We start from the raw sequence: 11,519 nt of genomic DNA, 5'->3' as shown, positions 1-11,519 counted from the left end.
AGTCATATATGTTCGGACATTTTAAACCTCAAACCGGTTCAAAACACCATATTCGAGAAAAAATCGAACCGGTTTTCAAAATAGTCATATTAAATTTGAAAACTGGATTTATGCACATGTACATGTGGATTAACCTTGTAACCAGGGGCGTAGCTATGCTTGTATAAGGTAGGTCTTAGGATCTATCTTTTTTTTAATACAACAAATATATATAGAAAAAGTATAGGAGCTATTTTATTTCTACTAAAAAACTTATCTATGTCAGTTTTATTTTCACGCGGTTTTTAGTTATAGATTCGCCGCTGCTTATACCCCACTGTAAGACTTGAAAGCTTGGACTTATTTTATTTTGGACACATGTCTTTATGAAGTATAGTTGATACTCTTAGTGTTGGTTTATAGGTAAATCTATAAATCAATACATAGTAAAAAACCGGCAATACAACGTTATTTGACTTGGACTAACAAACGTTTTTATATTATTTGATTAAAAAGGTTTATGATTTGAATCATAGTTGCTAAAATCAAGACCTCTATCATAAAATCTAATATCCTATAAACAAAACAAAAAACATTCTCAATAAGATTGGTTTTTGGAGCAAGATCGAACCTAATAGTATAGGATCACAGATATGAGATAGGAAGATTCTACTTGAGATGTTCTTCCCAGTTAATTATGTAGTTAATATGTCTTTGACTATATACTACATACAAGGTCATGACTGTCGATGCATAAGTTTGTGTAGCTTTTAATCTTTACTAACGTTTTAAATATTTACTATTAACTCAAAACACGGATAGATAAAAAAAATCCTTTTCATGTTTTAAACTTATACTTGGTTCAGTTTGCGGTGGAATATATGTCTTTAACGGCGGCATGATGCTTCTATGGTTAGTTTGAATTTTATTTATTGGCTTTTTTTTGAACGACTTCTGTATTTGATTTAATATTTACTAATGGTTAAACTTTTTTTTTTTTTTTTTTTTTTTTTTTTTTTTTTTTTTTTTTTTATAACTTGTGAATAGATAAATGAAGCATGTCTTTATCTTGTGTCTATTTCAATTTGGCAGGATCTCCAGATCCTACCAAATAGAAAATGATTATAAAAAGGATCTCGATCTTTTAATCTTAAAAGATCGTAATTGTTACCTTTGAAACGACTATAGAGAAGATCACGATCTGAACTTACAAAATAGAAAACGATTCTAGAGAAGATCTCAATCTTTTCATCTAAAAAGATTGTGATTATTACTTTAGATCATATAACTTTGAGAAACCTCCATTTCTTTTTGTAAAAGGGGTCTTACAAAGAATCTAAATGAAACTTTGGGTTACAACATTGAAGTTCTTGAACAGAACCCACACCAAAATCAATCAATGGAATGATCTTTATACTCATTATATTACTCAACGCCTATCTTCCTCGAATCTTTAGTATACTCATCATTGTTTATCCGAGTAATATAGCATGCTAAGGCCTCTTGTTTTTCCTCATCAAATGCCATCTAGATAAAACCGTCTTCATAAATTATATTTAATAACTTTTACAGAAAATTGATGACACACTTAAGAATAACGGGAAGATTTATAAAAAGTGATGCAGCAATGAAGGTGATTATAATAACAACATTGAGCTCTCTAAGTATACACTAAATGAAGTATTAGTATTCACAAAATTCCCCCCAGGCTTTGGCCATTAACAATAACTACCCCACCGCCTATTACATTAAAAAAAAAAAAAAAAGGGTACTAATATGGGCTAATCCAAGGATCAGAAAAATAGTAAAGAAAATGTTTTAAAAAGAGACAGAGAGATGGAAGTCACAGCTGTACACGTACCTCATTATCCTCCTCCATCAACCCTCAAGTCCTCAACCCTAGTTCATGACTTCATCATTTTATACAAAAAACACCCAAGAATTAGCCCTCAGTTCAGTTAATCTAATCCTCCTAACATCTTCATAACAAATTGGCACTCTTTCACCCCATCTGCAAAATCAAAATCCAACAATTAGCACTCTTCAAAATCCTTTTTTGTTTTTCATTTAATAGAAGGGGAAATGAATCTAACCTGTAGATTGATAGGTGTTACTTGGGAATGAGAGCCCAACCGGGTTGGTCCGGAATGCTCAATTCCGATCCAAAATTAGCAGGCAAAAGTGAGAGGTTATGAAGGCGGCTTTTGCTGCTGCCACTCAACCGCAGCATGGTCAGAGCTTCCAGTCTCCGCCCCTGCACCACCAGTTTGTGGTGGTGACAACCGCACAGAGTTAGAGTTGTTAGCATTATCCGCCATCACAACAGGTGTTTCACTACTATTTGCATCATTGACAGGTGTAGTCGTTTGAGAGGTGGTCACAGGCGACTCAGATGGATTTGGATTCACTTTCCGAGTAAGCAACAACTTTTGAGGATTTATTGTTTGCAACGACTTGTGGTGGTTGTTGGATGGAGGAGGAGGAGCATGATTTTGATTATTATTGTTATCAGTAGAAGCTTTTTGCTGCTTTGATGTTTGCAGATGTGGCAATGGTTGAGGTTGACTTAAAGAAGAATGTGATATTGGTGGTTGCTTACCAGAATACATCATATGATGCATGACTTTCTGCTCACCTTTATCTGCAGCACTAGGTTGGCCTCCACCTCCTGAAAATCCATTCATATCAGAAGTCATCATACTATTACCACCTCCCCCCCTTCCACCTTTCATAAGCTTAGGTTGTTGGAACTGCTGACGTGGCCGCTGCTGTTGTTGTTTTGCAATTTGGTTGTTGTTGTTGTTGTTGTTGGTAATGGTTTGAGGGTTGCGCATAATCCCATGTGGTGCAGGTGCAGGTGCAGGTACAGGATGTTTCTGTGAAGGCACCAATGGTGGAGATGAAGCAGGAAGTTGAGAATCTTGAGGTGGCATTATGGGATTAGATGTAGGAAACTGTTGCTGTTGTTGTTGTTGGCGTAATCGCTGTTGTTGAAGCTGTCTCTCTTTAGCGAATCGCATAGCAAAAGCCGGATGTTGTGGGTTGGTGGGCCCCTGGAAATGGTGCGGATGATGAGAATTAGGGTTGAGCACACGTGGCGACTGTTGGGGTGAAATCGGACGTGGTGGCTGCTGGTGGTGGAGTGGGTATGACTGGACAGGCGGCAACGGTGGAACTCCTTGAGTGCTGCCACTTTGTGATGCTTGTTCCGCCGCCACCATCTTTTGGTGGTCCGTGTTCTGGTTGGGCTGTATTATAAAGAAATCAAAACATGATAAGGGTATTTTAGTCTTTTATTATTATATATACAAAAAGAATGAAATACGTTCCCTCAATTTGGCAAACCAAACACACAACGGAATGGAATCGCGAATTCTGATTCCGTTGGAACTCACCCGAATCATATGCATAGCCTCACGTGATCTCAACAGGGAGTTTCCTTGAGCAGAGGTTGGTGTTGGCGTACCGGAGGTCAACAAACTAGTGGAGGAATTCATCATAGAGGGGGGTCTTGCCATCTTGATGCCTCTAGTCATCCCACACATAACACCCATACCACTTCCAGCTGGAAACATGCGGACACCTCGATCGGTTACTGAGTGGGACCCAGGAGGCAAACTCGACTGATTTGCGTTTCTTGCAGACAACATCTGATTGTACTGTTGCAATTTTTGCTGGTCATCTACCGATAACGACCCCGCTCTAGGGATCCCGTATCTTCCCTCCCTATACATACAATAAAAAAAAATAAAAAAAAGTAAGAATTTGGAAGAAAAACAAGTCATTCAAAGAAAGTTATTTACTGAATTACCTGACCGATGGATTAAGAGGGGAAGAAGCAGAGGGAAGATTAGTTCCATGAACGGAATTGGAAGAACCAGGAGCTGAAGGAGCGGGTCCGGATCCAGGAAGCATAGGTGGTACAGTACCGTGATTCAGAGCCGGTAACCCACCCGGACCTTGAAAACCAACCGGGACAACATCTGGGCTCGATGAGATTGGTTCGGATAGTTCTAGAGGCCTATTTTGGCAATTACACAGAATATGGTATTATAAAACCAAAGTAAAAAAAGAAAAGGGGTGGTAAAAGGTAAAATAGAGAACTCACGTGAGGACAGGCCCGCCGTTAAGGTTATTTGGAATGACTTGAGAAAGAGCAAATGCATGAGAAGTATGAGGCTGCTGCAACTGTTTTGGATCCTGATTATCATTCTTTGCAGAAAAAAGATTATATGAGTACATAATAATTGCATAAAATAAGTTAAAAAGTTGTTGAGAGACTACCTGTGACCTTCTGTAATGTTGTTTATGTCCAATCATAATAATTTTCTCAAAATGAGATTTCAGTGTATCCTCTTCCATTGGTCCCTGCAACCGTTGAAATAACTGTCTTGCACTGCCCTGTATCAACATACATACATATAAAAACCAACAATCATACTCATACATACAGCTTCAAACACAAACTATATCAACATATATATAATAAATTTTGAATATTGCCTCTGGAATGCCGGGTAAAGTAGAGGGATAAGGCTGAGAGTTCCCTGAATCCTCAGCACTATCAGCCCCATCACCCGTATTTCGATCCATTAATATTTTATGCCGCTCTTTGCATTCTTTTGACTTGCGAAAAATGCACTGCACAAGCGTGTAACAAATTAACCTTTTTAATATAAAATAAAATAAAATACATTTTTTTTATGGAATTAGGATATGATAGTTAGTTACCTTGAATTGCAAAGTGCTGTTGATGGCATCACTTATCAGCTCCCAGTTTGGACCCATATCATGAACCAACACAACAAGTGCCTGAGGAGACAACAGACATCTTATAAACAACACTTATATTTCAACAAAAATAATATATATAGAAAATTTTAGTGAAAAAAAGTTTGACCTGGTCTTCAAATAACGACCATGGACTTCCTGACCCTGGCTGTCCAACAGGGGTCTGCAGAGTTGACTTTTCAATTAATTCGTGTAACGAAATAGAAAAGGAATTTAGAGTGTAATTAAAAGCAATGAATTAATTAATAATACCTTAAGTGCTTTGGCTTTCCTTCCGCGATCACGCACTAGTAATTTCATGATCTTATTCGGGTTGGACATATTACTCATTTGAGAAGCCACTGCAAGTGAGTAAGATTGTTAAATGAATTATTATCTAATCATAAATGTATCAAGAATTAAATAGTTTGCCAAATTTAAACATATGAGATACCACTGCTTCCATTTGAATCAAATTGATGTGCATCCAGTCTCCTTCTTGAGTGATCCTTCTGCATTTGTATATCAACATGTTTAATCTTAAGATATGACTCTACAACAAACCACACTATTTTTCTTTTTTTTAAATGTTGGAATTTTACCTGGTCACTTTGAAAATTAGAATCAAGTTGCCAACGGTGATCAAACGTGGATCCCTGAAACACCATAATATAAGATTAAAAGTCAAAGGAAAAGTCAAAAAAACAAGTAAAAAAGACTCGGGTAAATGTCAACATACCGGATGTTTTACCTTCTTTTTCTTTTTAGGTCTATTTGAAACTTCCATGGAGTCAAACTGTAACTGCTTTTCATAGTCTCCCACTGACTCAGCTTCCATATTATTCGGTATCTGGGACCCACCATGTAAACTACTTTGTTCATCTTGAAAGGAATTTGTATCACCACTTGAAGCATCTGTCCTATGTGGCGCTTGTACGCTTCCAGAAGTTCCAGCATGGAATGGGCTTATAATCCTCTGTCTGGAAGCAGTACGCACTCTTTTTGTAGGAATCGAGACATTTAAACTGGTGGCAGGTCGTTTCCCACTTAGAATAGAGGGTTGGGTCCCACCAGTTTGCATGAATGACACATCACCTCCCATCTCGTATGATCTCCCCCCATAAATTTTAAAGTTTTTCCTTCTTTTTTGAGCAGCTTTTGAGGATTTGTGACCTTCAAACCCTCCAGGCAGATAATATGTGTTTGTTTCTCCTTCGTCCTCTTCAAATGCATTTTCTTGAAATTCAAAGTCTTAACAGTTAGAATTTTAACGGATATATTAACAAGATCTCAAACAATTAATACCAAATCTTATAATACCTGCAACAGCATCATAGCCAGATGTATCCACTTCCTCTTGCATGCTACTTCCGGTTCTCTAAACAACATTCGAAAAAAATATCATTGAGCAAATTGCAACATACTTTACTCTTTTTACCAATATGGACAATGTACTTTACTTTTCACGCATATTTACCTCAAACTGAAGCAAATGAGATTCAATTGCTTTCCTGTAGGCCTCAATTGCGCCAGGTGGAACTGTATAAAAGAGGTTCTCCTGCATTACAGGAAAACAAAGTTGTTATGAAACCAGTTAAACATTGAAGTATTAATGTGTTGGGCTTAGTTTTTTGTCTCAGTTTATGGCATTTTGTGTTTGTGTAAAAAAAAAAAAAAAAAAAAACTGAAAAAGATAGTGAAATGTGATGTAATAGTGATTGCAACGTGACATGTGAAGATACCAAGTGTTAGTCCATACTTCTGTCAAATTGTCCTCCCAGGAAACGTCCATGATGCCTAGATCAGATAGTGTATCAGTTGTCACAGGTGCTTCAGTTGGGTTGTACTGAGCTTTAGAGCTATTATACTCCAAGAACCTCATTGCATATCCCTGAATCCCAACTCCATGATCTTTTGTAAATTGTGACTCTGATTCCTCGTGTTTCACCTGTTAAATGTCACGATATAAGTTGTGGTCTTTCTTATACTCACAATAAGTCAATAAAAGTTTGCAAAATTTTATAAAAAAAGACCTGTATCATGTGCCAGAACTCCATGACTGCTTCTGCTAAAGTGTGAGACACTTCCTTTTGCTTTTGCAGCGAGCTTTGTTTTGTGAATCTTACACGTGAAGAAAAAGCAACTCTCTTTGAGAGTTGAGCAGCTGCGGTTACCTTCCAAAGGCGCTCCTGTTTATAAACATAGGAGCAAATACTCACTAATTGAGTCAATGCCTAATGGGCTTAAAGGTTTAAGCACTGAATTTGGACAGCTATACAGGTCCTTTTCTACTTAATCTAATGGGTTAAGCCACTAAGAGGTTGTTTCCTTTTGACTTAATCAACTTGATGGGTTAAGCACTTAATCTGGATAGCTACACATGGTTGTTTCTTTTTTACTTAATCTGGAAAGAATGACTTAATCAACTTGATTGCTTAATGTATTAAGACACTAACCATTTACCTATTTTCATTTCTTCGTTTTTCCTCCCAACTCCTCTCATGTTAAATTGATGAATATTGCAAAAAAGAATTCAGAATGTAAGGGTAAAATGGTCATTTAATCTCATTCAAACAGGGTATTCGGCCTCAAAAAATAAACAGACCATATGTATGCAACAAGCCAACAATTTATCCACATCATTATTCATTCAGCCACTTTACCCATACAATTTATCCGGGAAAAGAGAAAGAACCCTTAACCCTATAACTGTTTGCCCTTCTTCTTTTATACTTCCTGCTCCTCTAACGTTAAAATTGATGAATATTGTTAAAACTGATAAATACTGTCAGTTTTTTTTTTTGGAATGCAAGGGTAAAAGGGTCATTTAGTCTCGTTCAGGTTATTTATTCTGTCTAGATAACAAATGAACCAGACACATACACTTTATCCAGACAGACATCATTAATTCATTACCAATTCAGCCACTTTACCCATACATGACTTAATGGGAGATAATTAGAAAAGAAACAGCCCCTTAGATTTTTATCAGTAAAAACAAACCTGGGCAAAATCATTAGCCAACCATGACATTTCCTCGAGGACAAAATCCCATTGTGATTTTAGACGTCTCTCCAATGGCAAAGTTCTAACAGACAGCTCAGCAATCCTCTTACGTTTTGCCTGTTTACAATACAACCTCAGATCAGCTCTTTAGGACACTTTTAGGGGGGGAATCAAATGCCTTGAATTTTAAAAAATGAAAATGAAAAACAACCTCTATAATTCGAGCCTCTTCTAAAATCGAGTCTTCATGTTCTTTGGTTGCCTGTTTGAGGTTTTCCTGAGAGCATGCATTTTGCTCTGCCACATCAGCACAATGCCTAGCAGTGTCATTTGAAGCCTGATGCTTTCTTTCTGTTTCTGAGGTGTTGCAGCCATCTGCAACATCTTTTCTGGTAGAATCAGAATGCTTCAACTCATTTTGCGAGCAAGATTCAGATCCTTTCATACCTTCCTCTTCCTTAATAGAAGAGCCATCATCATTCTTATCCTTATCTTTATCAACATTCAATATCTTATCATCTTTTTCTGCAACTAAATTATTACCTACCACATCTACTACCTCCTTTGATGCCAAACTATTCCCATCATACCCATCAAAACGTTGACCACATGATGACTCAGAATCCCCCAACACCTTTGTGGGAATCACTGCACCGTTATTTCTTCCATCATCATGTCTGATTTTCACCTCTTCCATGTTTCCAACCCCATTGGTGGGAGTGGGAGTGGGACCCACAAAAATTTCAGTTTTCAGTGTGTCTGCATGAGGAGGACATTTGGAATCTGTCATGTCTTCTACCTGTTCTTGATGATTCTCTTGAGTGTTTTGTATAACATTAGCATCTAAAACAGCAGAATATGGACCATGTGGAGGTCCAAGGGTTGATTGTCCAGCTGGCACACCATCTAACTCATTAGGACTTTTAGGATTGGAGTTGGAAGCATGTCGAAAAGGAAGAAAATGAGCACCACGAGAAGGAACTGCATCAGTAGAACTTGAACGGGCCCCATCCCGATTTGGTCGAGACCTAATCCTACGTTTATATGATTTTTTAGGAAGTTCCAACACAGCAGAGTCTACACCTGATTCCTTGCTGATGTGTCCAACATCCAATTTGGACAAGTTAATGTTATTTGCACCATCAAATAGCATGAGATTATCAGCACTGTTGGGTTCACAGACTGAAGGAGCACCTAGTCTACCACTACTTTCAACTGAATCTCCATGAGGTGAAGCAGTAATTGCAAAACTACCCTTCGCTTCACTAAGAAAACCATAATAAAAGATTATCAATAATCATGCTGGAAACACTTGGCACATTCATTACACACTAGATACACAGACCTTGTCAGATGTCGATCTGCTGTCAGCGATGTGGACTGGAAGCTAATCGATGCTGCATTCCCAGGTTTCAAATCTAAAGGGTCTCCACCCTGCAAATACCAAACATTTCATCACCAATCTATGCTTAAAGATTTTCATACATAAAGATAATATTAGTCCCATTACTTTCTGTAGAAATTCCAATTCTCTTCTAAATTTCTCAGCAGCAGTGAATGTTTGCCTGCAATAAAATGATACATTATTATACTGGCTTGATTTCAGAAAAAAACAGGGGTCAAAGCAAAATTTTGCAACATAAAGAAGAGCACCACTGTTACCTAAGTTCCGCTTGAGTTTTTTCAAGATCTGACGATTGCTGCAGAGATGGTTTTGAAGAAATTCCAACTCCGGTGTCAATAACTCCTCCCATTGAATCAAACTCAGCATTGACTATAAGCATAAACCCTGAAGTACATCCATGCATGCCCTCTTCAAGCACCTAGAGGTCTGTTCATGACCCTAATTTAAAAACTAAATCAAATTACAGATATATATATATATATATATATATATATATATATACATACAGAGAGAGAGAGAGAGAGAGAGAGAGAGAGATTACAAAATATTCTCATTCCTAATGGTTATGCACACAAAGAGAGAAAGAGGTCATATGTTATATAAGGTATGCCACCAAACCTGAATATGTTGTATGGAAAAACAAAGATCATAGAAAATGAACTAACTTGGAAATTATCTACACCCAGATAACCATTTCTTGCTATAACAGTAAGCATAGTTATGATTCAATTCATGAATCCAAAGAAAGCTATCTACCAATATAGGTGTCCAAGATAAGTTAGTCAGTCATAGTGCACAAATGAGCAAGCCAATTCAATTCTCATCAGTAAAATTCAAATAATTGCACTGTATATTATACCCCATTGCTTAGTACACTCCATGCCCACGTGCAACCACCATTATAAATGTTCATAATCTCAAGAAAAATGCCCCAGTAATATAGAGTTACCAACGCCCCATGTTTGATAAATGAAAAACGACCCTAGTTTTTGTCACTTTGACACTTGGTTAGGTTTAAGGCATGCATTCAATCAAAATGCCCCAATACAACACTGCAATTACATAATTACACATTCATTGACCTATAATCTACTAGAGTGAAAAAATTCCAATAGTTCCAGTTCTAGGGTTTACACAATATATAACATTTCGTCCAATTCTAGGGTTTCTGTGAGAAATACCTGAATTGCGAAGAGCACTGCAACAATCTCCAGCTAGGAAACCTTTCCCCTCTCCCCTGAGGTGCTTCTATGATGTAAAATAGATCAATTTCCAAATCAAAAACGAATTTTTGCCCTAGAAAATATAGGACATCAAAAGAATCGACTGAGTGCGTCCTTTTTGAAATTGTTTACCCTAATCACTCACAAATTATACATATACATAATATATATGAATGTCCTTTGTGTGAAAGATTGGTGTGTATGTAATGTTGTTCGTTCTGGTTCGTCTTCAAGCTCGAATTCCTCTCTCTTAAGCAGATTTGCAAAAAACTATTTCGTCGTCTCTGTGAGTAGTGGGCTGGACATGCAGACGCAGATGGAGAGGGCTTTTTTGGTCGTATTTGGGCTTTTTGCTTACCTTTTGTTGTTGAAAAGGGATTTGGTCTCAAACTTCCAAGGAAACAATTAGTATCTTTTATTTTATTCTTATAAAATCTATTCAACTATAACATCATTTAAATTTAAATAGTACATTTAAAAATAAAGTTTTTCGAAAAAACAATTGACATGTATAGCTATTTTAAAATACATTGATTGAATATAAAAATTAAAAGTACAATCTTATAATAAAAAATCAAAAGTATAATGATATAATATAATGAGACTTCATGTTTAGTTATGAGGATAATGACTTAAAAGGGTAATGTATTTTTTTGATTTGTACACATTTGATCACTGATTTTTTTTTCCGTCCATATTTATCTCTTGAACTTGTTAAACTGTATATATTCAGTCCTTATGACCGGCTACTCCAGGTTAGCCGGTAAAAAGGACTTAATAGGGTAATATATTTTTCATTTTGTACACATTTAGTTCTTAATATTTTTGTACATATTTAGTCCTTAATATATATATATATATATATATATATATATATATATATATATATATATATATATATATATATACAAAATAAGTCATTTTTGTTTTTGTACTCATTCAGTACTTATGAAATAATTTTTTAAGATTTTTCTCACGAAATCTTACGTGGGACATTCATTAATGAGTTTGAGCCTTTTGATGCTTATGTCCATCGCGATCTCCACTACTTGGTTACTTAGGTCATGTGTTATGAACGTCATAACTTCTTCATACGATCTCGAATTTTAACGATCTTTATATCCATGCAAACGAAC

At 36.4% G+C, this 11,519-nt stretch overlaps 1 protein-coding gene across 1 annotated transcript; it reads right to left on the bottom strand.

Moving 5' to 3' along the window:
* Positions 1-1,567: 1,567 nt before the first annotated feature.
* On the bottom strand, positions 1,568-10,681 carry LOC111907661 (chromatin modification-related protein EAF1 A). Its single transcript, XM_023903462.3, has 23 exons — positions 10,342-10,681; positions 9,418-9,598; positions 9,266-9,320; positions 9,101-9,189; positions 7,967-9,020; positions 7,753-7,872; positions 6,783-6,938; positions 6,509-6,697; positions 6,227-6,307; positions 6,070-6,127; positions 5,489-5,985; positions 5,352-5,405; positions 5,204-5,261; positions 5,023-5,111; positions 4,880-4,933; positions 4,711-4,791; positions 4,483-4,620; positions 4,264-4,380; positions 4,088-4,191; positions 3,791-4,000; positions 3,375-3,705; positions 2,073-3,227; positions 1,568-1,990 (listed from the first exon to the last, which is right to left on the bottom strand). The coding sequence occupies exons 2-22, from the start codon at positions 9,561-9,563 to the stop codon at positions 2,169-2,171; spliced, it is 4,740 nt and encodes a 1,579-aa protein (XP_023759230.1). The 5' UTR covers positions 9,564-9,598; positions 10,342-10,681; the 3' UTR covers positions 1,568-1,990; positions 2,073-2,168.
* Between the last annotated feature and the right edge of the window lie 838 nt (positions 10,682-11,519).

Source organism: Lactuca sativa, chromosome 8 (assembly GCF_002870075.4).
Source record: "Lactuca sativa cultivar Salinas chromosome 8, Lsat_Salinas_v11, whole genome shotgun sequence".
NCBI lineage: Eukaryota > Viridiplantae > Streptophyta > Magnoliopsida > Asterales > Asteraceae > Lactuca > Lactuca sativa.
The sequence above is the reverse complement of the archived record's forward strand: the minus strand, read 5'-3'. Positions and strand labels throughout refer to the sequence as shown.

What these genes read in the sequence shown, in the direction of transcription:
- LOC111907661 (XM_023903462.3), bottom strand. Translation starts at nt 9,563, where the DNA reads ATGCATGGATGTACTTCAGGGTTTATGCTTATAGTCAATGCTGAGTTT. An exon ending in AATTGGAATTTCTACAGAAA is followed by an intron (nt 9,190 to 9,265) that starts GTAATGGGACTA and finishes TGGTATTTGCAG; the next exon opens with GGTGGAGACCCTTTAGATTT. An exon ending in TGGCTATGATGCTGTTGCAG is followed by an intron (nt 5,986 to 6,069) that starts GTATTATAAGAT and finishes TTGAATTTCAAG; the next exon opens with AAAATGCATTTGAAGAGGAC.